General features: G+C 49.0%; 1 protein-coding gene and 1 long non-coding RNA gene across 3 annotated transcripts in view; both read right to left on the bottom strand.

The window, feature by feature from the left end:
• Positions 1-10,865, bottom strand: part of LOC136994034 (uncharacterized) — a 141,861-nt gene extending 130,996 nt beyond the window's left edge. For both annotated transcript variants that reach the window (XR_010886258.1, XR_010886260.1), the window contains exon 1: positions 10,585-10,865. This is a non-coding gene — a long non-coding RNA (uncharacterized lncRNA). The remainder of the gene's footprint in view (positions 1-10,584) is intronic.
• A 29-nt stretch (positions 10,866-10,894) lies between these two features.
• The window catches only part of SNX19 (sorting nexin 19), a 28,290-nt gene continuing 12,608 nt past the window's right edge, over positions 10,895-26,576 (bottom strand). The window contains exons 9-11 of the mRNA XM_067310020.1: positions 17,012-17,196; positions 16,065-16,152; positions 10,895-15,390 (exon numbers count right to left, since the gene is read on the bottom strand). Of these exons, the coding sequence (XP_067166121.1) occupies positions 15,255-15,390; positions 16,065-16,152; positions 17,012-17,196 (409 nt within the window). The 3' untranslated portion in view covers positions 10,895-15,254. The remainder of the gene's footprint in view (positions 15,391-16,064; positions 16,153-17,011; positions 17,197-26,576) is intronic.

Below are 26,576 nucleotides of genomic sequence, written 5' to 3'. Positions count from 1 at the left end.
TCAAAAGGGGACTTGGGTTCCCATAAAAGCCTCTCCACTTCCAGACCCTGGGCCCCCTAGCCAAAAAAACAGAGCAAACTTCCAGACATAACATCTGAGAAGTGCAGGCCTCGCAAAGGGACTCGCTAACCTCTGCCGGAGAGACAACCACCAGGAGAATAGTCAGAGCGAAAGAAGCCTTCAAACCCAGATGAAATACCTGCTCCAGAAGAGAGGCACGCTTTCCATCAGAGACCTAGCAGGCTGTGAAATATTCTCTCATGGGGACTGGCAAAAGCCCTCTCAGGGGAATCGCTTAAATCCAGACTGGACAAAGCCCTGGAGAAGATTCCTTGCTGGAGTCTGTTCTCCACCGCTCTTGTGCAACTCCTCTGAATTTGATGTGTGACAAAAGAATTTAGCTCAATGTAGGGAGAGGAGCCCCTGGGCAGAGAAAAGGTGGATTAAATAATCTAATTGTGGTTTTAAGCCTCTTGCTCGACCGCTTCTATCCCACTAGGGACACGCAGTGTGTGAGGTCCAGCTTTGAGACGTGAAGTGCTCATCCTGCTCCCCGCAGCCACATGTCACAGAGAGCGGCAAAGGCTGTCGGCAGCTCAAGGCAGGTGGGTGCTCTTGCACTCACTGGGACACTAAGGCAGGAAAGCGGTACGCATGGGCTGGGAAACGGAGGGCACCTCCAGCGGGCTCGCTGCTCGTCTGTGTGTGAAGATGCCTGAGGTTAGGACCTCATCTGCAGTCAGTGATTATACAAAGAAGAGAAGCAGTAAGAGCCAAATATTGTGGAGCTACTTTTAAGAGTAGAGAGCCAGGTCATAACCTGGCTTCTGGTTTGTCACACAGGAAGAGAAGCCCTAAGACAGCACTATCTTTTCCCATGTTAGCAGCTGGTCTGTAGGGCATATCCCCTCTCTCCACAAACCCTGCCTTCCCTGTTCACACCTCAGCAACTCCTCATGGATTGCTAGGGCATCATGCTGCCAGAAACCCAGATTCTGTTCCTCCAGCCAAGAAGCACCAAGGCACACACCTGCCGAGGGTGGGTCGGAGTCCACTCTAGCAACAGTGTCCCACAGTATGTCAGAAAGAGCTCTCATGAAGGCAAGAGACTGCCCTAATATCGCTCTCGAGGAAGGCCAAACTAGAAAAGGGAGCGCTGTCTCCATAGCATGCACAAGTATTTTTTCCAGGTCTTGTTGAGACACCGGACTAGGGACTGGCTAGGGATATGTGACCACTGTAACTCAACAACCAGGCCTGCCTGTAAGAAGGTAACTCACTCCTCTCAGTTTCTCCCCTTGTCTCAAACCGCATGCTTAGCGCAGGACACCTATGAAAGGCAGGATGAGCCACTGCAGCTTCAGCTTGTGCTGCCATTGCCTCCATCTCCCTTGCAGGTCCTGCCTGTGCTGCCTGCAATGCTTGCAAGCTGCACCCTCTGCCTGTACAGAAAGCAGGAACACCTGGATGAAGAGCAATGGGAAATATTACAGAAAAAGTGCTGAGAAAATGGGCAGTGGGCTATAGCGGGTGAACCTGGTGCAGCTCCGAATTGGAAGACTTCATGGTTTCCCCTCTTGCCATGAGTGGTGCTGGCTGCACTTCGTCTTTCTTTACCCAGAAACTCTAGACACAAGACTCCACTGGTATTAAATTGCTGCTGCGTGTGACAGTATCCTTCCCCTCATTCACTGGGGAGTTTCTCTTTGCTGGTTGGGAATTTTCCGATGAGATGGTTTCTCATCGGAAAATGCCGATACACTGAAATCAAAGCTCTTTGTGGGAATGTACCAGTTTCGGTGAATCTTTCATGGGAAAAATGTGTTCAGATCCAGGCTGAGTTTTCCGCCTAAGAGGCATGAAGAAGAGCTATATGCACCCAACCTCCCCATCACTTGGCAGTGCTGGCATCCACCAGGGATGGGGACACCCCCACCCTCTCTTCTCCCCTTCTCCCCACCCCGAGGAGCTGACTCACCATGAGGTTAATGTCTCTCCAGAGCATGGAGTCTTAGGGCTCTCCTATAGGACCTATTTCACTTCTAATAAATAATTTAGCCTTCATGGACACAGACCTTTCAGCCCAGAGGCCAGGATATTATCTTGGGACACGGGAGAAAGGCAGATCTGCACATGCAGGCACGTTCCGAGGCACATGTCTATTCTAGTTCACTTGTCCACTAGCTTTTTCCAAGGAAAACCTCACAGAGCCCTGGGTTCACCCTGATGCAGGGCTGGAAGTGGGCTAAAATCTGGGAGAAAAAAAAATCACCTGGGAACTGGGACTTGTGCCGAGCTCTAGCTCACAGGGCAGTGTGGTGACGGGAGGGGATGCAGGGCACCCAGGAGAGAGGCAGTGTCCTTGTCCCCCTGTCCCTGGGAGGCTGCTCCTTGCTGCTCTGAAGCTTTGTGATGGCTGGGACAACAGCACCATCTTGTGCCTCAGCCTGGTCCGGGGAAAAATTGAGGGACAGCCCCGAAGCTCCCTCTCGTGGCTTCTGCTTGCAAGCCAGGAAAACTAGCCAGGGAGGAGCGATGAGGACAGGGATTTCCAGGAGCATCTCCTTCCCCAGCCCCAGTGTCCCACAAGAGAGTCTGCAGTCCAGGCTGAAACAGCCTGGCCAGGGAGAAGACATATCTCTGCAAGCCCCTTGGCTTTTACAGCTAAGCCTGTGCTGCAAGGTTGAGAGTAAGTGTGAGCACAAACCAGACCTCGCAGCTTGTCTGCTTCCTGGCCAGACAGGTCCAACACATCCCTGCCACACTTTGGAGGAGCTGTTCCGGGACACAGCGGGATGTTCAGTCCCCATCCACCTCCAACTCTATCCACAACAACCAGGGTCCATGTAAGAGTCTCATGCAGGCGAAGGTCTTTCCTCTGGGCAGGCAAGTCTGGATTTGACTGTGAGCTCAGACCTGCCTGTCGCAGAGCATGCAGACACATCCTGGCCTCTTATTTCAGGAGCTACCAGATTTCAGTGAATTTGTTTCCCAAGAAACATCTGAAGGACTGTGGCCCTTTCAAGAGATGTTCATAGCTGAAGGAGGTGGCTCCAGCTGTGACCTGCTGCTGCCAAGCTGGGGCCTGTAAGCAGTAAGGTTGCTTAGCAGTTTAAGGTTATTTCAGGAGCATGCTCACTGCAAACACCCTGTTGCAGCGCTGACAGCGGCTGCAAGGCTTTCAGCGCCTGCCAGGCTTTCAGCGCCTGCTGTTTTGGAGCTGGGACTCCACACGGCTCTGCCCAGGCACTGCTGGAGTCCTGTGCTTCACAGGGAAGGTGGGCTCCGGCAAGCAGGGGAGCACCTTGGGACTGCCCATCCTTCACCCCTAGCAGTCTATGTGACCCAGAAGAAGTCTGGATGCCTCTCTCAGGGCAGAGTGGGATCAGCCTAGATGTCTCAAACTTCTGCTTACAGTCATTGAAGAGAAATAGGCACTTTTAGGACATAATTAATCTCCCAATAAAGCAGATAAATTCTTCAGATGAATTATGCCTCAGAAGGGCTTGTTTTCTCTTAACTGACTCTAGGCAGAGCTGGGGGGGGGGGTTGCTCCTATGAACGTGTCTCTATTCTTTCGCAAGTGATTTCTTCCGCTATTATAACCAGTTTCTAACTTCACATCAAAATGAAGCCAGGTCCTTCTGAAGTTTTTCCTTAGAAAAATCCAGAGAGCTGACAGATTGCCAAACCTCTTAGTGCCGTGTCATCTGCCAGTACTTGCGCCACACTCCAGGGTAAGTACAACCGCTGCCAAGCAGAAAGGAAGACGAACGTTTTCTTAAGGACAATACCACCTACAGAACAAGCGTAAGGAGCTTTTAAAAGGGTATTAGTAGCTTTCAGCTCTAGTTTTAGTTCCGTCCTTGCCACCCAAGAAAGGCAATGCTAGTCCTGTCCTCTCATGCTAATCTTCTCTGCGGCTCCTCCAGGGTATCGATATGAGTTCCTCCCTCTCACCCCACATAATTTTTCTGTCTAGACACAATAGCGTAGTGCAGTCTTCAGCCTTGTTCCCCTCCTTCCCTCCATGCCAACCTCTTTTTTGGTCATGCCTAGCCACCGCGCTGCACAACCTTCCTCAGCCCTTCTGCATCCTCCCTCGCCTACGCTACTCTCCAGCTTGACAGAGCTATTTCGCTGAGGCTGCCAGCCAGAATCTCACCACACTCAACTACCGCGAGCTTAGCATTGCTAGTTAAGTCTGCCCTCACCACGCACATTGAACTTTCCAGGGAATATTGCGCCTGACGGCGTGCCAGCCTTGTTGTTCACTATCGATGAGATAATGTCTCTTAAATCTGGATGCGTGACATAGAGGCGTTCAACCCCATTTTGCCTGTGGCTGCATTCCAACTTCAGGACAGAAATGACCAGGAGAAATATGAGAGGTTAGTGACATTCTTGGCTTGGAAATCATGAGCCTGTCGTGGAAAGGAATGTGATCAAAAAGAGACATCGCTGGTGTTTATTTTAAAATCCTTGATGTGTGATGCACTTTAATACACACTGTTCTAATGCAGCTTTTGGGCTTCAGGTGAACCTTGCTGAAGGGGGTGGAGGAGGTTATTTTTGTTGGCAGAGTGTATCAGGCCAAGAACAGCCCATAAAAAGGATCACAGTGCATAATGCCTATTTATACCCAGGACACTATTTTCCTCAAGATGGGAGAGTCAAGTGATGGACAGGTCTTACATCCTGCTTTTCCATGCAGGTGGTGGCAGGAATACTGCCAAATGCCAGTTCAAGTGCCTGCATCAAGGGATAGGAGGATTTTCAGATGGTCCATTGGGGCTGCTTTGGAGATACGCATGAATCCAGGATAGGGCTCCTGAAGTGTGCAAGGATATGCCAGGTATGTTGAAAATGATAGCCATAAGCCAGCTTATTATAATTCACTTGCAAGGATAAAAGCAAAACAAAAGCTTAATACAGCTTGCTGGAGCATATGGAGCTCAGGGCAGACTTGGTTCAACAAGGATACGTTACCTTCTGATATAGTGATGAAGTACAGTGCTGGAAAAAGGTTCTTTACTGGTCAACAGCATGATGGGAAAGCTCAGGCCACTTAGTCTTCACCATTTATTACAAAAGAAGCAATACGAAGCAATCTCCTTCCTATCAGAATTATTCAGTTGTCCCAACAGCCCTTTTTCTAGAGGAGCAACTTCCTCTATTGAGGCCACGTCCAGAGGGGCAAAGGAGGTAATGCGGGTGAGAAGTAACATGTACTGTTCATGCTGCTGTTTGCAACAAGTACATGCTGGAGAAGAGGGAGGAATACAAGAATCTGTACTGACTTAATCAGACAAAAATGTTGACAAGACCCCTACGGACTCAGGAGCACGTTCCTGTTGCACAAAGGAGTTCCTCAGGTGGCCCCAATCGTACCTGCGGTAGATAGTATGAGAGCATCTGTTGAGAAGAGGAAATTGGAGCGCTAATGCCTTAAAAGGCCTTAGCTCCCCCAGAGGCTGTAAACATGAGGGAACTAGAGAATATGTTGCAGACAGGCCATATGACAACCTTTACAGAGTCACGGTTTGCAATGAATGAGTTACTAGTGCTATAAACCATCGGATTGAGAGCAGAACCCAGGCACTAGCTGGAGTCAGGACGAAATCCCTGCCAGGTTAGACATGTCAGGTGCAAGGCTTCTCACAAAGCATCCCGTGCTGGCCAGACACGGAAAGGATGAGCCACCAACCTGACTTTAAGTAATATAAACTCAGCTCACGTGGCTCCTTTTGGCTGTCTTAGCTCACACTGCAATAGCTCCCGAGACACCTCTGCTTCTCCCATCCAGGCCTTCGGGGACAACCATCGCAGTGCCGCGTGGGGAGGCACAAGGAAAGGGCGATCGCTACCAGCTGTCCCAAACAAACCCGGTGCCAGCATTGTGCGTGTCAACGACTCGCAGCAATCAAGTAAAGCTATTAAATATCAAGTACTTCCCATGAAGCTGACATTTCTAATCCCCGCGCTGGCCTTCCCTTTTCACACACCGGTGGCTGAGGCCTTTCCCCACTGCGAGGGGCTTTTTCCCATTTCTCCGGCCTTATTGCTCCCTCCCACTCGCAGCTTAGAATTAAAAGACATAATAAAGGGCCCTTGAACCGGAGGGGGAGCGTCTGGTCGGGAAAAAAAGCAGGTCCCTTGTTTGAGCCCGGGATTCATCTGCCTCTCCCTGCGGAGATGAAGAGGCCCTTTCACCCCAGCAACCAGAAGGTTGAAGCTGGATATGTGCTTACGAGATAGGCCGTGGCTGGGAGCTGCCAGCCTGGGGCCTGCTCGCGGTGACATTTCTACCTCAGATTAGACAGTACGGCGCAAAACGCATTAGAGCCAGGGCCGAAGCGGTTGCTGGGGAGACTGCCTCTTCATAAGGTTGCAAGCTTGAGAGAAAGCTGCTGTATCTATGAAACCAGGCCCCGGTGTGGCTTCAGCGCCTTTCTTCAGATTAAGGTTAATAAGAGCCTCCCCAGCCCGCCGTGCCCACCGCACTCTCACAGCGGAGACCAGGCCTGCCGGAGGTGGGAGCCCAGCGCGTCTAATATCCCCGCCGGCGAGCTCGCGCCGCGCCGGCTTTTGTTCTCCGCTTCTGCTGAGTGATTTTCATTACAAATATCCTCTTATAATGTGTGCACGGGGGGACGAGGGGAAAGGAGGAGGGGTGACCGGGCCCACACAAAGAGAAAGAAAAGGCCACTCGCTGGAGAACCAGTAATTACACGGCTCGGACTTTCCTCGCGGAGAAGCTGAGGGGGATTCATACGGATTCGACATGGCAGCGGTTCACATGTACGGCCCCTCCGGGGGCAAGCTCCTCTTTCGATTTCATTATCAGCCAGCTGAGCTGCCAGGGGAACTTTTGCCCCGAGACAACAAGTTCCCAAAAGGGGAGAGCTACACTTGTTTTGTTATTACTTTGAAAGCAACTGTGCTACTTTCAATCCTTCATTTTATTTATCTAATGCTCCCAGAAGCCTCTGCATTCACTTTGGTTCCCAATGGGAGAACACAAACGGCATGAGGTGACTTGTCAGCTGTGACTGTTGCGGATACTAAGTACGGGAAATCTTCCTATATATGGTCACCCACCTATTTTAGCAAAAGCTGAAGGTGCCGAACCAAACCTGACCCCTTGAACATCTTCCAACCCTGCATATGACTTGTGAAGGCCATGCTCTCGGTTTGGTCATAAAGATAAGCAAATTCTCCGTTCATCCTTTTACAAGGGAGGTAAAGTATAATCCATATATAAACGGATGCAAGTAAGATCTAGATAAAGCCTTGCAGGACTCAAAGTTGACCTTTTGTACTCATTTGTGTCGTATTGCACGATTTTCTTCGGTTCAAGCTAATTGAACAGGTTAGCATAGCCCATACTTCGCAGTCTTTTACCCACAAAGTATTACAACATCTGTGTGACTTCAGGTTAGGCTATTAACCCCATTTTACAGGTGGGTGGGTGGCTGAAACTATGGCTCAGAACAACTTGGCCAAGAGGTCTGAAAGAAGAGGAAACCAAACCGTGCTTCCTCCATTCTTAAAAAGTTTATTACCAACAGATTGCTATGCCCTTCATTAATGCATCCTTGTACACAACCTGAAAGGGGGCCTGTTTGGAGCACTTTTACACCATTACTCTTGGAAACATGCCCTGTGGCCAGTTTTTCACCTTGCTTGGTGCTTAGACAGCAATTGTGAGATATGTAGAAGAAGACATCTCTGATCCAGTAGCTAGAAAACTTGGTAAAAAATGTTTCAGCCATTAGTGCATGCACATTTGACCTACCTTCACCAGTTGTACTTTTATGATGTGTAGAAGACAAGGACCAACAATCTGATCTGCTCTGTAACCTCAGAGGCAGGGTACAAGCACTTGCTGACAAAGGGCAAGAAAACTCCTGTCAGCAACAGATCCGCATTGTACTGGAAGTCATTCCTCATCCTGAAAGCTCACAACTGACACAGCTACTTGTGTATTTTTAGGTGCTTGGATCCATTATTCTTGGGCCAAATGAGAAATTAGGAGTCGGACCACGGTTCAAGTTTCAGGTCACTCCGATCTGTCACTAAAAATGAGCCCAAGGTTTACAGCTTGGCTCCTGGTAAAGAGGGGACCATTCGCAAAATTCAGACCCAAACTCTGCATTCAGTTTTCCAACACGCTGAATTTACTTTGGTTCTGTCTCTTAATTCCCATCGTCTTTTCTTTCTCTCCTTATTTACTTCTTAATTTCCATGCGTCTTAATTTCCTGCACTCTGAGACCTGCTGAGACTGGCCTCTGCCTACATGTGATTGCACACTATAGTCCTTTCCTCTTCAGCGAAAGGTCAGAAACGGAGGTTTAGTGTGCCAAGAAGAAAGGCAGCAGCAGACAGACAGAGAGCACTCATAAAGATCTGGCTGTGAGCCTCTCTGAGAAAATGTCAGGTTGGGGAGGCTATAATAGCTTTAATCTGCAGTACAAGGGGATTAAAAGACTCGTTCTCACAGGACAAAAAAGAAAGGAGGAGAGCGGAAGGAGCGGAACAAGGGGAAAAATGAAGGCTGCAAGGGGAGGAAAGGAGAAAGTTAAAGAGCTCAACTATAAAGAGCATCGGCATTTAAAGAGCTCCATCTTCTAGCGTAATAAATGTGAAGTGGCCTGCATGGAAAAGGGGCTTTAGCCAATGGCTTTGCTTTTGCTTTTTCACACTAAGCACACACACTTCAGCCTTCTTCAATCAAGGCAACTTGTTATGTTTGGCTTTGTTGATTTTCAGGGGCAAAGGAGTAGGAGGGGGAAACAGAAGGTTAATGAGGCTCTGCCAGATGCAACACTCAGGAGAAGCGGTAGGCATTATTTTTAAACAGTGGTTTATGGTCTTTGATCCTGACCCCTGCTGTCCCTCCTCCAGAATGTCCCTCAAACCCCCTTGTCCTTGAGGGCCATGGAGGAGCAAAGAGGCCTGGGAACAGGAAGGAAGTATGCTGAATTCTGGGACGCTCTCCTCAAGTACCGCTTGAGCAACCTTTTCAGCCGCTCAGCGAGGCCAGGAGATGAAGAGAGTGTAATTGAAAGGGTAAGGAAGGAAGGCGACTTTAAATACTTTTTAAAGAAGAAAAAAAAAAAGGGGAAGAAAAAACCCAACGCACCAATTGCAGAGGATGTAAAGGCCAACGAGCCACCAACGTGGACAAGCAAACTGCACTCTAAAAAGGAAACCGGATGCTCAAAGCCAGCTTTTAGTATTGCTCACGTATCACAAGACACAGGGTTTCGGGAGGCTGGATGCTAACCACTATTACCCCAGTAGATTAGCAGGGCCTGATGCTTAGAGGTTGGCACATATTTATGTTCGAACACTGCCAGTATTCCCCTTGAAGGCATAAGGGCTCTTTTCCCTGCCTACTTGTAAGCACATGCTTTAGTCTTCAACATCTTTGAAGAAACAGTAACACAGGAAGGTAAAAGAAAAAGCCAGGAATTCCAAGTTTCCTCCCATTAACACATTCACCAGCACCCTGAAAAGAAAGTAGTGGGTTTCTAGCCAGTCCACTATGCGTTGAATGGGGTTGTAGCATTTGCTATAATTATTTGTTACCCCCTTTCTCAGCTCAACAAGCTTACAAGTCAGGATAGATGCTCCGGGACACCATTAGGCACAGTCTAATGTCTAAGGCAGGTTCTCTCGACTATTTTAGCAGCTTAGCATAGCGTTAGGAGACTGGCTAGTCCTCTCTGCACAAGTTGCGCTCAGAGGAAAAAAAAAAAAATTGTAACACAATAAGCAAGTTCCAGACAGGAATTAGAGTATTGCATATCCAGTGGAGACAGGGGGCTGGAGTAGCATTAAGGTAGGAAGAATACAAATACCTGAACTGGAATGTGGCCAGGATAATGGCATTAATTTATTTCAAGAAAGACAGAAGTGCCAAAACCTGGATTTTACATTTAAGTCCAAAATACGGCAAATCACAGCATCCTGATTCTAATCTTCCAAAGCTTTGCTAGAAGGAAAGGTTTCCTGATGAGTTTCCGGCCCTACTGCCTACCGCCTGGGGCCATAACTAGAGAGCTCGCCCTCAGCCTCGCTCTGCTACGAGGCACGCATCAGAGAGACAACGCCTGCCCGCACGGTACGGGCTAAACCCTGTCCCACTCCCCCAACTCGCCTGCAGGAGTAAAGCCACACTCAGCCACAACTACAGTCACAAGCAAGTTCTCTCAAGTGTACCCTAGTTCGATCTGGTATTAATTATCCACTGTTCTGCAGAGATAAATGCTTAATCCTCCGGCTGTTGACACTGGAAAGGGACCAATCTACCCTGGGGTGGATATTATAGAGGGGAACTTGGCTTCAGCTATGATCCCTGCATCATGTGCTATACAAATGTTCACTGGCTTGTAGGTAATGGATTTCATAGGGCATTCAGGATCTTCCTGTGGCAGAGCTAATCTAGAATAATACATGACCCAAGCATTCCCTGTATCAAGTTTTTCCTCCTCCGTTTTTTTCCCAACATAATATTTCAACTTTCACATGGAATTTTTTCTTTTTGAGACATACTCTCCTGTTTCCTTATAGCTTACCAGCCTTCCTCCTGCAGGATTGATATCAAGGTGAACTTCCTACACAGCAGAGCTCAAGGAATGTGGAGATAGGTCTGCACGACCATGCATATCTGGGTGTCTTTCATTTTTTCTTCCAGAAGCGTTCCAAACTGCTTCTCTGGTTCCCTGGTTCCATGCTCACTGGAAATCCTAAATCAAGAAGTTGGCTTATCAGGGAGAGAGAAGCAAGGCTGATGGCACCAGAGATGGGAGAACTGTCCCTCTCTCTGACCAAGTTGCAAGCCCGGGCTCTGAAGCTGCCTGCCTTAACAGCTAACCCCCCCCCCCCCCCCAATCCCCACCTTGACTGCAGTTGCTGTCACTCCTGCTATTGCCACCCGTGTGCTAGGGCAAACCACTGTCCCAGATTCACTGCCACCACCCTGCATCTTGGGACACCATTAACACCCGAGGAGATGACAACCTGCCCTTTGAGCTATTTCTGTCCTGGGCAGGATGTGACCACCACTAACCAGGGTCAGGTTTTCTAGCCAAAGGGCGGTACAAAAGTTGGCCATTCCACACTACTGAAAGTTCCTGGATTCCACCATAAACACAGATTTTCCTCCAAGCACGACTGATAAAGGAGCCAACCCCCTACTTCCCACCCCGTCCTGGGCTTTTTTGCCTCTCCCCTGCTTGCTCTTTTCTTTGTACGGGCTGTCTGACAGGCCGTTTCTTGTCAAGGTTCAATTTTAAATCCAAACGCAGAATTATGTTTGAGATGGGGTATTATTGTACACAGTCAGAGCAGAAGTCACGAGTATTTTGGAGCACCAGTTTGTTCCCCGTTGACAACAAAACAGGTTCTCAGGACAGCACTGCTCTACACAAATTTGAATGGCAGGACCCACAAATAGCTGACGCAGAGATTTGAATACAGGAAAGATGACAGGGAGTCAGCACAAGGTTACACTCTTTTTTCCTGAAAATTGAAAAACAAGCTCTGGCTCAGCACAGCAACCATTATTTAGCTTATGGTGGTGTCCTGAAGCTCTGTAACACCATGCTCAGTGCTGCACACCCACATAAGCAGACCCTGCTCGCAGGGGGCTTAGACTCTAATTAGCCAATGCCAAGGAAAACTGAGGCAGAGAGAAATGAAATGCTTTCCTCCAAGCCAAACAGGCATTTGGTGATGAGCTGCAGGCAGACTGTGCATCTCCAATAGGACATACACCCAGGACCACGCTGGTGTCTGCTTCAATTCATTTTACACATTCAAGGGACTCACCCTTTCTAAAGAGCACCTGAACCATGTGCTGCTCTGTATCTAATACGATGTCAGAGATCTGCAAGGCTTTTTGTTGACGTATTATATCTGGCTGCTCTCACCAGCCTCCCTTTAGTAAGAGGCGGCTCAAGCCTTCCAAACAAATTCCTGCAGAAAAGGGAGCTTGCTGGGAGTATTAGAGACACAGAGTGAGTTAGTTTTTTTGTGGGCTCTGTTTGTTTTACCAAAGCAATGCTTTCAGTCATAGTCCAGAGGAAATAAACTTTCAGCCCACCTGAATGCAGAAGTTTGCTTTTGCCACTGTTGTGCTCAATTTAATCTGAAAATTCTAGCAGAGCAAAGAACTGACGTTAAGATAAAAAAAAAATTCTTAACTTCTTAATGGGTTTTATACTCCTTAACAACAAGATACAGAGAGGGGGTACTTGTTCCTATGCTGTTCCTGGGCAGCTTCTTCTCAGCTGTGAGAATAGCCTAAGATCTACGAAGGAGAGAACGGGAGCTTGAAGTCTAGCCAGTAAGAGCATGAGAAAGGGCTCCAGGAATCCTGGTTTCTGTTTTCCTTGCTCTAAGAAAAGAAAGGGGGTTCTGGAGATTAAAACAAAGATTTCTCAATCCAAACTGCTGGGGTCTGCTCCTGACTCTGCCGCTGACTTGAAGTGCATGCACTTCGTAAACTCACTTCATCTCTCCGCCCCAGCTCCTCCAACGTAAACACAGAAGAGATGCTGCTACTTTGCCACGTGAGCAAGTTCTGGAAGTTAATTCAAGCCTGCAAAACGCATGCTTCAAGGCCCTTGCACGAAAGGTGCAGAGGAGTACGCGCACAAAGTGGTTGTCTGGTACAACTGCAAATCATTGTCACAGCATTCCAGCTAAGTGCCGGCTCTCAAGCTATGCTCCTCGGAGCCCGCCAGCGGAAATCACAAATTATTTCCATCAGGAGGAATGAATATTGAGTCATTTGCGTAATGTCAGAGGTCAGGGTTAAAGGCAGGGATATTAGAGCCTTCCTGGAGAACGAGAAGTGGAAGCTCATCCTTCCAATGCCATATCCAGTGTCTGTAAGGCCTGGGTTAGACTTCTGACCTCATGTGGAGCGGGCAGTGCAGTCCATCTCTGAATGATCCTTCTCAGCAAACAGCTTTTTAATGATATTCCTAATCAATGACAGACTACAATCTCTGGCCTCCAAAACTATAAAGTCAATGAGGAAGCAATTGCAAGCAAGCACACCAAGAACATCTGGGAAGCCACCAATCACAATACAGGGCTTTGCTGTATTGTCCCTGGCTGATGGCTCCTTTTCCTCCTGCCTCTTCCACTCCTGTCAGGACAAGTGACGTAATAAATGTAAGTCACAGGAAAAAGAAAGAAAACAGGAGCCTGGTAGTAAAAGAGAGGGTAAATGGGGGCTCTACGTGGATGTTGGGCCTATGGACATATGGGAGCCCTACCTCCCAGGCTACTCCTTGGCCATTAGGGATTAGCCCCATATAAAACATTCTCCAGCGCTTTGCCTAATCTGCTCCTAAGCTACTCAACACACATGCTCTCCCCTTTTCCAAGCAGGAGGCAAGTCTACTCTCTCAGAAGAGTCATTGTTGAGAAATTGCTCTGATAATGAAAGTAAAGACTGCTTTGCTTCATTTCACTGGATTCTGCCTGGTCTTGGGAAGTCCTTGGAGCTCCCTAAAAATATACTTGCTGGCAGTAATTTAATCCTTCCCAGTATTTACCACACATCTCACACAAACAACAGAAGCGTGAAGAAGCACACACACGTGTCCATTATCAAGCAGCTGCCTCCGGAAAGAGCAGAGCCTGTGCTCTCAATAGTACGCATGCTGGAGGTACGCAGCCTTCTCTCCAAACACGCCGCTGAGTATCCAGCTCCAGCTCCACGGAACAGCAGGCTGTATGAACTGCACCATTTGGTACTGTAGCATCAAAACTAGCTATGATCCTGCGCACTTCTCTCTTGCTGGGTCTTCTAAAGTGCTTTCACCTGTAGCAAATGCCAGGAAGCAGTGAACAATAAAGTCCAGTGCTGGTCAGTTTGACGATCTGCACCCTGGAAGTAACACAAACAGATCTGTTGGTGCGTATTCTCCTTGTCCATCTGCTCTGCTACATATTTGACAGCTAGGCAATGTAAGCTTGCAAAACCACTGAAATCTTGGATGTTCTTGGATGTCAGACAGACATGCCATTCTGTACTGGATGGTGTGACCTTACAAGCTTTCTAGAGCACTCTGCACTCAACTGCTATAACAGTAGGCATAGCAAATGAAAACATGGTGAAATAGCAATCAACAGCAGAATTAAGGTGGTGCTTTCAAACCAGCTGTGGTGGTCCAGCCCACAGGCTGCCCATGAGATGTGTCCAATATTCCTCAAGGGCTCAGAGGTGTTCACTCCTCTCCAAGAGCTTGTTGTGACAAGTGCTTTTGCATGGAAGCCAATTTACTTGCTATGTGTCACGCATGAGCCAGTTCATTTTCTGCCATGCCTTCTGGGTGAGAGCCTCTGGGACTAAAACATGGCTCAGCAGGCAAAATACAGGGCAATCCTTAGGTCCACCTAAGCCACTGTTCCTCTTTAAGCCTGGGGATAGTCCTGTTTTTCAGACCAGTTTACCCTACTTGCCTCCTTCTATTTAGGCAGCCAAAAAATGCCAGAACACCACCACACTGGAGCAGTGGCAGGGGGAGGCAGCTCATCCGTGTCCCTAAGGCAGGACAGCAGCTTTGATTCCTGCATCCCTTTGGACTTGCCAGGTAGTTGGGCAGAGGGATGGATTCCTGACTGACTTGAGGCTATCATCGCATCATCATGCTCCATTTTTTCCTCGCTTTCCTTCTGGTAAAACAGAGGGAACAAGACAGGCACAGGGCAGGCTGCTTAGAGGAAGCAAGGACAGCATTTGGTCCTCTCTTCACCTGTCCTGGAGAAACATCTTCCACGAAGATACTGTCATATCATATCTCTGTATGTCAGTGCCAGACAGAGCTTGAGGCCACAGCAGCAAAGCTTATGTGCCATCAACTTTTATCTGTTTGGGATGTTCAGACACATGGGACACAAAACGACATCCAAAGGAGGTTTGTGGCCAGCCCGCAGGTCCTTCTCAGACTGTCCAGCTCAGCAGAAGTCAGACATCTTCCATTCAGGCTCTCCATCATGTCAGCAATGGAACAGACACTATGGTAGAAAAACATCTCCAGCCACTGACACTGGCTTTAATCTATTGCACAGGCAAAACAGAGAAGCCTGGAAGAAGCCTCATTTAGCACTGGCTGGAGAAATGCTTTACAAGAAGCTCCCAGACGGGCTCAGCAAACGCTGAAAAGAGATCAATCATCCTACGCCTGTGGCTTCTGCTCTTCTTCACTGTTGGCTACACCAGCCCTGGTTAATGTGCTGACATGCCTGCTTTCTCCAGGCTGCTAGAGGCAGACGGTGCAACAGCTGTTGTCTCAAGCTCATCACTGGAGTCCTTCAGAACCAAGAACTCCAGCAGAATGTCCAAGAGGCAGAAAACCAGGTGCCTGAAATGGAGAGAAGAGAAAGCTTAGGCTGGTCAGGGTGCAGCAGAGTTGGGAGATAGCTCTGGAAACACAGACGCCAAAGCTCAGGCAAGGAAGAAGTATTCTGACTGCCATCAGGGGATGGCCAGACAAAAGATCTCATACCCTAGAAAAAAATGTTTCACTGGATGGTTCAGGTTTTTTCCCCTCCAAACCAGTGGGTGTTTGAAGCTGCTGAGCAGCATAGCAGGTACAAATGCATTTGCTGGAGTGAGGTGGCACATGTATTTCTCTACAGTTAATCACAAAAATATTGCTTTCTGAAAACACAGCATTGGATAAGCAGATAACCACCCATCTACACACACATATATCTGAGTTCTTCTAAAAAAACAATGAGTCAAATCAGGATTTGGTTTTCGTTCCTCCTGTGACACCTACAGCCTCAGCAGGCCCAATGACATAATTCACTTGATTGGGTCAAGGGTATCCAGATGGAGTGAGGTCTTGGACATGCATGTTCATAAGCAGCACCTCAGATTCCCTTTGGTGGTATATGGAGTCTAGGAAAATTAGCCAGATATATTCTGTGCCAAGAACCTGGCAGTGTGAATCTGTCAGAACGTGGCCCTGAGCATAGCTTACAGACCCTATTACAAAGGCTACCAAGCTAAGGAGACTATAATCAGACATACCTGTTTATGACAGGCTGACCCAGCGACTCCAGTACCAGGTTCCAGCTCAGGCGACATTTACTAGTTCCCAGGATTTCTTGGATCACTTCTGTTAACAACAGAGACAAACCTTGAGGAACAGCACATTTCCACTGTAGTAAAACAGGGTCAACCTTCTCCCAGTGGGGGTAAATAGATGTTTATGATGGTACTCTGAGTCCAGGGTACCTCGTGCCCAACATAACCACATGAGAGAACAGTCAGGTACAGAACTGAACAAAAGGAAAGGGTTCCAGCCTGGAAGGGCCTGTACAAGTAGCACTTTTTCCTCCCAAAGGCATAGTAAGGGCCCCTTATGCTACAGCACAGAGTTAAAGTTCAAACTGCGCTCATACGGATTAGGCAGCAGCTGCTTTAATGCCAAAGGTCCCCATGTCAAACTTCAGCAGAGGGAAATCCAATGCAGCTGGGCTAATGATTTCAGTCAGTGGAAAAGCCACTCTCTCATCTTTACAGCAAGCAACCAAAGGCTTTGCCTTCCGACTCTTCTCAGCAATGGTACCTTTGGCAGCAGGTGAAAGCACAGCATGGCACTGGCTTTCCTGAGCCCTGCCTTGTTAGAGTGCGGCTCAGCAGGAACAGAACGCACCACCAGCTGAACTGTCACCACTAACCACAGAACACGTGGCAGCCTGTATCTTGGAACCACCAAAAAATGCATCTTTTCTCCCTTGGAGCTGTGCTGCTGTCTGAATGCTTATGCAAACAGTCTAAAGAACTGGGGAACTCTGTGGCTTTTGCTAAAGGAAGTGTCATACAGACCATTCAAACCCCCAAAGTCACGAACATTTCCCAGTGCCTTGGCACAAGCAGGCTCCATCACTGTTTGTAACCCTATTTCCAGAGATGACAACACTCTGGAGGGTTCCCCAGCCTCTGCCTTTCTGCTTTCTCTGGGACACACTTACCAGGTAAGAGTCCCATCAAGCTCTGCAAGGCCTGCTCTGCTGCTGCTTTCTTCTGCTCCTGCGTCCTGACTGGTTTAGGCACAGCTGGTAAAACTCCTCCGGGCCAGATGGATTCCTGAAGCAACTGGAGGTACTGGACCCAACGCTGGGTGCAGGTCAGGTTAATCACCTGGACTTCCAGCCACCTGTGGGCACAGAGAGAGAGAGAAAGTTCAGACAAAGCCAGAGTTGCTACTAGCTCAGGAGCTTTTCACCCATCAGAAGCTCTAGAGGGGAATGAGCTTGCTGGGTAAGTTAACATGCAGCTTTCAAGCATGGACATCAAACATTTTCACAAGTATTAATTAGCCAAACTTCCCTGTACACCAGGAGTAGGCAAAAATTCCCCATCTTACAAACACATATGTGAAATCACAGAGGAGAAGCAAGAGCCATGAAAAGCCTCATCTCCCTGCTGCCCACTGGTAATCAAAGGAGTAACTGGTCCCCAGAGGCAACATACCTAAGGGATATGACTGGCCTTAATCTCTTAAGTGACATAGTCCTAATGGTCACACAGAGTCAGACAAGAGCTGAGGCAGAGCTCCAAACCTGGTGTTTTAACTCTACAATGGCCCCTATGACTGACTGCAAGGACATGAATCAATGTGGTCTGCCAACCAGTGTTCTCCCCACCAGCCCCTCTGCTACAGAAGGGGAGTCAACGGTGTCTCGCCTGGAGACAAAAATCACACTCCCAGGGTGACAAGGCACGAATACCCTGCTGCTTTGCACTCCTCTCAGCTCCTTGCTTCCCTGCTGTCCAGCCCTGCTCCGTCCACCAGTGGCAGGCAATGAAATCATCACAGCTCCCATCCAAAGCCCTGTTCTGCACATCTATTAAAAGGAAAGTTATGTACCTGCCAATAAAACTGCTTGTTGGCCCTCCTGCTGGGCCAAGACTGTGCCCTTTATACGGTAACAACCTGCAAATCCCGAGGCTGTGGCCACAGGAATGCCACTCCACATAAGGGCTTGGAGCCGTTTGCAGTCCACGTGGGGAAGATTTGTCGCCACCACCCAGGCTGGCCAGGGAAAGTTTCTAAATCAATCATGCAGGCCCTCTTTCCAAGATGTTAAATCACTTTCCCATATAATAGCAAAAGCCATGGCTGTCAGTCGAAACTCACCACCGCCTAAAAGCTTACCCCCAGAATGATGAGGGGTCAACAGCCAAACCCCTGATGCCACCAAGGTCAACAGGAGGGTGTCCACTGACTTGGCCACACATTGATGGAGCCAGCCCACCCTGCTGCTGGGGAATGGACAGCCTCATAGGACCTCAGTCCTCATCAGTGGGAGGCTGATGGAGAAAAGGGAGAAAGCTTGCGGTTTCGCCAGTACTTCAAGAGCCCCTGAGGAGAGGAGTCCACGAGCAGGGCCAAGAGACCCGTTCCACTTGGCAGCTGGCGTTCGTGCTTGCAATTCCGTCACCACTACGCCCCGGCAGCTCACAGTACATCCAAGAGCACAGGCCCTGCCAAGGCAAACTTTATTTAACCTGCGCTCTGCCAGACTGTCTGCATTCTTCTCAGGCTAGGCATTCGGGCCAAGGTCTTCTTTCCCCACACAACTGGGGCAGCACAAGCAGAGCATCAGGAATAGAAACACCTGAAGGTAACCCAGGGCAAAAGAACGTCAGGTTGCCATCATCAGGGGACAGGGCTGCAATATGCCGCTCCCTTCGTCAGCCTGAAACAAGGTGCCTAGCTACAGGTTTTTAGGCGCTTTCCAAAATGCACGCCCAGGAAAGACTAGCTGCAAAAGCAAAGACGGTTCAAAAACACGAAGCCAGTCTTGGTGCATTGCAGCAGTAAGGCCTGTTAGGTCTCTCAGGTTAAGGTGTTACTGTAGCACAGGCAAATGCTCCTGGTACTTGTGTGCGATATTAGAAACAGCGCTGGAGATGGAGAGATGCGGCCTTCACACTCAGCCTCGCCAGGGACTGCAAGTACAGATGTTGGGTAGGAAATTGTGCCAGAGATCAAAAGCGTAATTTCTGCCAGTATTAGAGGGCAAAAGTGTCTCAACATTGTCTTGCCTGAGGAAAAAGCCATGTTTGAAATACAATGGTTTAGATGAATTTTTATCTCTAGCTATCAGCAGTTTAACATCTTGGAAAATCTTGCAAGTGGATCATGTTAAATTCTCCAGCCATCCCCAACCAAATTATCAAGGTGTTAAACTGTGGCTCCTCTAGGGACAAGAACTTTCATTAACATGCTTTCAAATACAATCTGCTTTCCTAATTGAGAAAGTGTCTGGCAGGCAACAGAAGTTCAGAGACTTGGGGACAGAGCTCCAAACAACACAAGACTGCACCTAGGGATATCATATTGAATTCTGACTTCAAATTTATCTCACCAATAGTCATTTATTGTCCTTTAAAAGGTTGCAAAAAGCAAAGAACAAACTTACTTTTTCTCAGAGTGCTCCTAAAATAGTAAAATTCTAAGCAAATAGTGCAAAGAGTGAGAGCTGAACTTAGGGAAGACCACACACATTTCCAGACAGCTCAAAAGAGGACTGAGAAGTGATGGATGCTGGAAGGCCCAATACAAACAACTTAGCCATTTTTAGCTCAGTTATTTCCATAAAGTCCCCAAAACTAGGCAACAAGGCCTAACAGTAACACCTATAAAACTTATCACACGTCCAGACATTTTGATCATGTAAGTGGTTACAGGTCTTCGTTCTGGCAATTGCACAACACAGTTGAGGGATTTTTTACTCAGTTCAGGACTCTTCAGCTCTCTGCCTTCCAACTCTGGGCAGTGAACAACAAGATCTGAGAACCACCCGACCTGTTGGGCTCCCCCTGCACCACTGCTTGCTACAGCTCCGTGCAAACTCCTGAGATGATGCGACTTGCTTACAGGGAGGTGCTCAGAGGGCAGAATATTCACACTCTGAGCATTTTATGGTCAATGCCAACCCCATTGCCAGGAAGGAGGAAGAAAGAACTCAAAACCACAGGGCACAAAAAAGAATAAACTAGACAGTAAAAGGACAAGAAGAAAGAAAGAGCAAAGCTGGGTGGCAGAAGGAAGGAGGACTAAGGTACTGGGCGCAGGGTTCCCTTTTGCCAGTCTATCAATGTGTGGATCCATCCTAAAATCCCTGGGAAAGAGAGGAAAGTCAGATGGGTCCACCTAGCTCAGCATCCTCCCCGGTAAAGTGGCTGATGCTCTTGGATGCTCCAAGAGAAAATACCAACGCACAGTGACCCGTCCATGCAGAATTTTCTTCCTTACTCCTATCAGTTAGTGCTCTCACAGCACTCTGAACCTGCTCCTGATGAAACCACTAGTAACACCTGTTTTCAGGGATGCACACTACATTTGCGCAAGAAACAGAAGTGCAGGCACAAACAATGGTTAAATAGCAAAGAGCAAAAAAATTCCGCAGCTCTGACAACTGTAGCTGCAATTTAAGGAGGGTCATAAATTTTTTACGGAAAAATTCTACCTGATTCAAACCCAGATTTCTACGGCAAATTGGCCTTCTAGTGGGCGAACTTGCTGCGCTAAGTCTGCACCAGTGCTGGATCAGAATGAACAGTTCACACTTCTTGTACAGGAACTTCAAACATGTGCGGGTCCAAAGCTGACCTTCACCAGCACCTGATTCACAGATCGTTTTTTGTAGTATTAAAGGACTAAGCACTTCAGATACATATACACATCAAACACACACACCCCTACTCCCACGTAGAAACAAATCCTTTATGAAACACAAAAAGAGCTGGCTTTTCTTCGGATGGCTGATAAGCTCCTATTTCTGCTCTGGTATTTCATGAAGAAACAGCCTTAATGGGAAAGGAAGAAAAACAAGCCCATTATTAAACCATCTCCTTACACTTCAGCAGAGACCAGAAATAGACAGGAACTGACCTCCTGGACTCAGACCTTCAAATGTTGTGATAATGCCCAATGCAGAAAGACAGACTGCAGAGGCTACGAGGCCCTGGCCGTTTGTCTGGAGGTGCATAACTTGCCCATGCCGTAAGGGCCCTCTGTTTGAAATAGCTGCTGATGGAGGAATGAAATGGCTGCTAAAAAAGAGCTGATTTAATGCCATGGCTTAAGCTGGAACTCCAAGGTCAGCTGAAGGGGCCCTATAAGATGAGAACAGCAGAAGTGTCCTGGGAATGAGAAACAAGGCCTGGGTGGTACATACCTTGGCCCTCTTCTGCCACCTAAAACAACACGGGCTGCTGATATGGAACAGCCTATGGTAAGGACGGACTGAGCGTCAACAGCGTAAAAAAATGAAGTGTGCAGACCTGAGTTTACCTGGCTCCTGCAAACTGGGGACTTAGGTGGACCTGCCAGAGGGTTCACCTGCAGATGCAAAGAGCTGGAATGGACAGGCAGATGTGATAGCATTCAAATTTGTAAAAAGCTACTACAAGCTGGTAAACCTCTGCTCTTCTTGTCCCTGAAGGTTAGGACAAGAACTGCCCAGTTCATTTGAAAAGAGGAGTAGTTTCGTTAGATAGTCAGAAAAATATCTAATGCTGATCACGATTAAGACCTGAAACAACAGCAACTGTACTTCCTCCGGTACTGGTAATTTTACGGATTCAGGTAAGCACAAACTGGAACCTGCCTTAGAAAGAAGAGAAATATTGGAGAACCTTTAGTCCACTTCAACTGCATAAATACCTACAGCTCTATAACTATACATGGTCTGTGCACAGAAGTAGCAAGCCAACCTCAGCACCCAGTGCTTTCTTCTCACAATCACTTCACCCCAGAACAAAGCCTCTGTTTCCCCGAAGTCAGTTAACAGAGCACTGCTAACTGGAAAGTCAAAAGAGGCTTGTGAGACCAAGGTAGTGAGAAGTTTAAGAAAATGGCAACATCTGAAAAAGCAAAAGCCATTTAAGCATCTGCCTCTTATGAACTCAAGAAAGGGTGACACTGAAATCGCTGGACGATCCCTCCCTTCTCAGTAACTGCCCCTCAAATTGCACCTCAAATTGCAAAAATATCCTTACTCAAGGGCTTAGGAAGAGCAACATTTCAGTGCTTTGACTGTTAAAACATTTCTAAGCAAAATCTATAAAGCAAAGAACCAGCTGCAGCAGGCAGTTAGAAGAATGGAAAATGAGAATTGGAGGACTTTCACCCCCAGGCACGGCCTTCAGCACCTGTTACTAGAGCGCGTGTTCACCTTCTCTGCAGAGCTACCAGCAGAAACACGTGCAGCTCTGTGCTGGCATGCTTGGCTCAAACACCTTTAGAGCAAATCCACACTTGTCCGGGCCACTGGTAAACTCTTTGTGGAGAAAGGAAACAGGAAAGAAAAGAAAAAAAAAAAAAAAAAGGAAAAAAAGGAAAAAAAGAAAGTCCTCCATAAATCAAAGAATATGAAGCATCCTTTTAAATTCCTGGCCAAAAACACACACGCAAAAAGTAAACTATCCTCTCGCCTTACTGGAAATGTTCCTTTCCCGCTGCCCTATAAAAAATTTACAATTGTATACGCCACGAACAAGGCGTTCTGTACCCCTGCCCGAGCACACAGCAACGAAGGGTTTGACCAGCGAGGCAGCAGCCCCGCGGCCCGAGGCTGAGCGCCTTCCCCTCCGACACAGTGTCTTGCCAGCTTCACACCTCCCAAGCGCAGCACGCCGCGCTCCGCCGAGGGCAGCGACACCACGGGAAGCGCAAAACCCTTGGAGCAGCGGGGCGCTCACCTAGGCAGCATTTGCATCCGCCGTGCCTTTACCCTGGCTTATCGGGCTTGCCCGTGCCAGCACCGCGCGAGGACGGGGGGCGATGCTCAGCTCAGCTCAGGGGGCATCGCTCCATGCCGCTGCACGTGCTGCTCCTTCCAAAACACACCTGACAAGCAGAAATCTCATAAACACGCAGGGCTCTAGCTCTAACATCTTTTCCCTGCAGTGAATTACTCAAACTGCTCCGCTCTGTTTTTACTTTACTTGAGTTAGATCTCCCTGCAACACTGTGGGGCTCAGAGAAGGGGGAGAAAGTTGCACGATTAAAAAAAAAAAATTGTCCCAAAAAATCCTTGATTTTTAACAAAGCATCCCGGCTTTTGATAACATCTTCATCGAGTATTTATTGAGCCAATTAAGCTCTCAGCAGTGCCCCAGGGAGAGGCCAGGCTGTCTCAGCCAGGTCCTGCTCAGAGAAGATTGCTTCATTAGCCCACTTCAGAATCAAAATACATAAAAACACCATTAACCCTTCACAAGCCAGGGAAAACTAAAACCAACGAGGAGACATTATTTCCTTTCAATCCTTTTCTCCTTTGTCTCCTCTATTTGAAATAGGAAGTTACTTTATTATTTTTTTTTTAATCTGGGAAAAAAAGTTGGCACACATCTAATCGCTGAAACAGACTCAAAAGAAAGAGATGCAGTTAAAATAATGTTGCAATTGTTATCGCAGCACAGAGTGCTCGCTTCATTCTAGCGGCTGCTTTTGGAAGAACGCTGCTTCTAGAAGAGGAAAAAAATTGTTTGGGACAGAGATTCAAAGCGGGATCCAAAATTTCCAGGTGCTTGGAGACAACTGAATCAAGGCCCACATCCAAGTTGATTTTTATTTACTTTACACACACACACGCGCACAGACACACAGTCCCAAAGACCACTTTTGCTGACATGCCACAGGCCCACGATTTCTGCTGCTCCTAACAGATACAATAAAAACAACCAAACTTGGAGACAAGGAGGAAGATGCCATAAAGTTGGTTTCCCTGTACAGAAACGCTCTTCCTGGCTTGCAGGCTGGCGCATGCACTTGCACCGCCGCGGGAGAGGCTGGGCCTTGCTGCCGTGCACTCGGGCTTGCCAGCAAGGCCCCTCGACACGCGGATGCAGAGTCTTCACCGAGCATGCCCAAGTCAGCTCCCCAAGGGAACAAGCCAGACCAGCGAGTGGGTTTAGTTGCTCTAACTGCTCTGACACTGCAGCTTTGGCAGCTTGCTTCTGCCAGCAAAACTTGGAGGTGCTGCCCGGAGCCCCGAGTGGTACAACCTGCCAGCTACGAAGCCAAAGGAAAGTGGGAACCGCAGCGCTGGGAACAGCTTTAGCATGAACCTTCCCAGCTTCTCCTGGCGAGCATGAGTTGCAGTAGCTGGCCCTCAGCTTTAATGTCTTTTTCAGAGATAACGGGAAAGGGGAGCCTCTGGACTTATCTCTGCAGCAAACACCTGCCCAAGCACAGCCATGTCCTTCCCAAGGACACCACCCCACTGCTGTTGGCAAGAGCCGGGTGACATGAGTGTGGTGTACACGCACAGCACAGCTTTGCACCAACCCTCGGTGCAATACAGCACCGAGACGAGGCCTAACCTACCATCCCTGCAGTCGGACACTGCTCCCACGTGCCTGCGGGGCTCCGATGGCCAGGGTGAGGGGAGGGCAGAGGGCCGCTGTGGGCAGCATGCTCCCAGTGCTCCCAGAGCTGCAGGAGCAGGCAGGTTTACTCATGGACATTTAGGAGAGTCAGGTAACACCTTACACGCCAGTGGCACTTTAAAGTCAAGAGGGTCAAGGAGGCTGCCAAGGGTCTTTGTTTTTGCCAGCTCTTTTGGCACAAAGATCAAGAAGGAATGAGAGAGAGAGAGAGAGAGAGAGAGAAAGAAAAACAGAAAAAAAATCCAAACAAGCAACTCCCTGAACCTACGAGCTCCTTGACTCACACCAGCAGTTGCACAAGTGCCCATGACATCTGGCCTGACATCAGACTCCAGCAGAGCCCCCAGGCCAAGAGGGCAGCAAGAAGGCGAGAGCAGTCCAAGCTAGCACCCAGGCTGACACAGCTCCAGGACACACCTCACGTGACAGTCCCAGCTCTGTCCCATGTCCCTGGCAGTGCCCTGCTGAGGAAGGGACAAGAGGCAGAAAGCCGCTGCGAGAGCAAGCCGCAGCATCCTCACAGCACAGGTCTTCTGGACTGCTGTAGGGACTCCAGGCTTGCCTATAAAGCTCCCCTTGCCGCCCTGTCAAATTGACTTGCAACCCAGGACCTTGTCAAGCAAAGGAGATGGACACCAGCCCATGAGGGGAACAACACTGCCATGGGCACACTGTGCTCTGGCACTGTGCTCAGCCTGTCCCCGTGTCATCTCCTCCCATCCCCTGGTGGCTCTCATGTGAACGATGGCCTGAGCACGTTCTCATTCGCTGAGGACGGAGGTGGCAGCAAGCTGAGCGAGCCCACGGCGGGAGGGCTAATTAAACCAGCTGCACCACCGAACCACCCTCCACCCCTCTCCAAAACACACAATGGAGCAGAGAAGGGGGGGCACAAAACCTCATGGCAAGAGGAGCCAGCGAAGGATGGAGAGGAGGCGGTGGCACTGCGACAGTCACCCTGGAGACCGGAGGCTCCGTTGCTGACAGTGGTTTTACCTCCCCAGGGAGCAACCTCTGTTGCGACCAGCTCCGAGGCCACTCCAGGGGCCGAGGAAGGGAGCAGAGACTCTCCCCACAAGGGGCCGGGCAGTGGGATAGGGACAAGGAGACACATCCTGCTCTCCCCTGTCTCCTGTCAGAGATGTGCTGAATGCACAAGGCAGCATCAGAGAGTAATAAATTCTGGAATAAGCCACCACCCTGCAGGCTCCAGCTCCTGGCAGAAGCTGCAGCATTTGGGTCGAGCAAGGAAGGTTTTGAGCGTGGGGGTCTCTGATCCGTGTTCACAACGTCCTAAGCTGCAATACCCAACATGCCTTCACCTGGGGCCTTCCTAACCGTAAACCTGCCTGCAAGAGCCGGCAGCTCCCCCTCGTGCCTGCAGGGAGACACGATGCTCCTTCGGCCAGCACGGACCGCGCTGGGCGCGCAAAGCGGACTGCAGGGCTGCCGGGAGGCAAACCCACAGCCGCGTTAGGTCCCGCTCCCCTCCCGGGGGAGGAGATGTGCTGCCGCGTTACTGTTGCACGCGTGCACATCCACGCACGTGGTCTGCCTCTCAGTGTTCGTGCCACCGCGCGGCACCACATCCTCCCTGCGGCTCGCCTCCATGTGCCATTAGCGTACCCCTGTCTGGATCGTTTCCATAGGCAAGCAGAGCCATCCTGCCCTCCCCTCCGTTGAGCTACTGCTTTCTAGACTGAGACCTAGCAAGAAACATTAACCCAAAACCTAATAAATTCATAGCCAGTTTCTATCCAACAAAACACTTCCCTGAGGAAAGGGACAGGGGACAAAGCCTAGAGGAGCATGAGAGTGACCTGAAGTGAACAGCGAGCCAAGCAACACTGGGCTGCTGGGTAAGGCAGGGATGCTTTGCATTTATTTTAACTCCTGCTCCGTGCCCCCTACAAAGCCTGGTGGAACATGACACCATCAAAGCTGCCTGCGTAGACCCACACGCTCTTATATACACACACGCGCTTCCGAGCCCCAGCACGGATGCTGCGCTCCTGCCCCGCTCGGGTTACCAGGCGCAGACAGTCAGGATGTGACAAGACACCATCTCTTGGCGTAATGCCTTGCATTAAAGCGTCTTTCTCTTGCGATGCGCGGGAAGGGGCAGTGAGG

This window comes from Apteryx mantelli, chromosome 23, assembly GCF_036417845.1.
Source record: "Apteryx mantelli isolate bAptMan1 chromosome 23, bAptMan1.hap1, whole genome shotgun sequence".
NCBI classification, from domain to species: domain Eukaryota; kingdom Metazoa; phylum Chordata; class Aves; order Apterygiformes; family Apterygidae; genus Apteryx; species Apteryx mantelli.
This window is presented reverse-complemented; position numbering and strand designations above follow the sequence as displayed.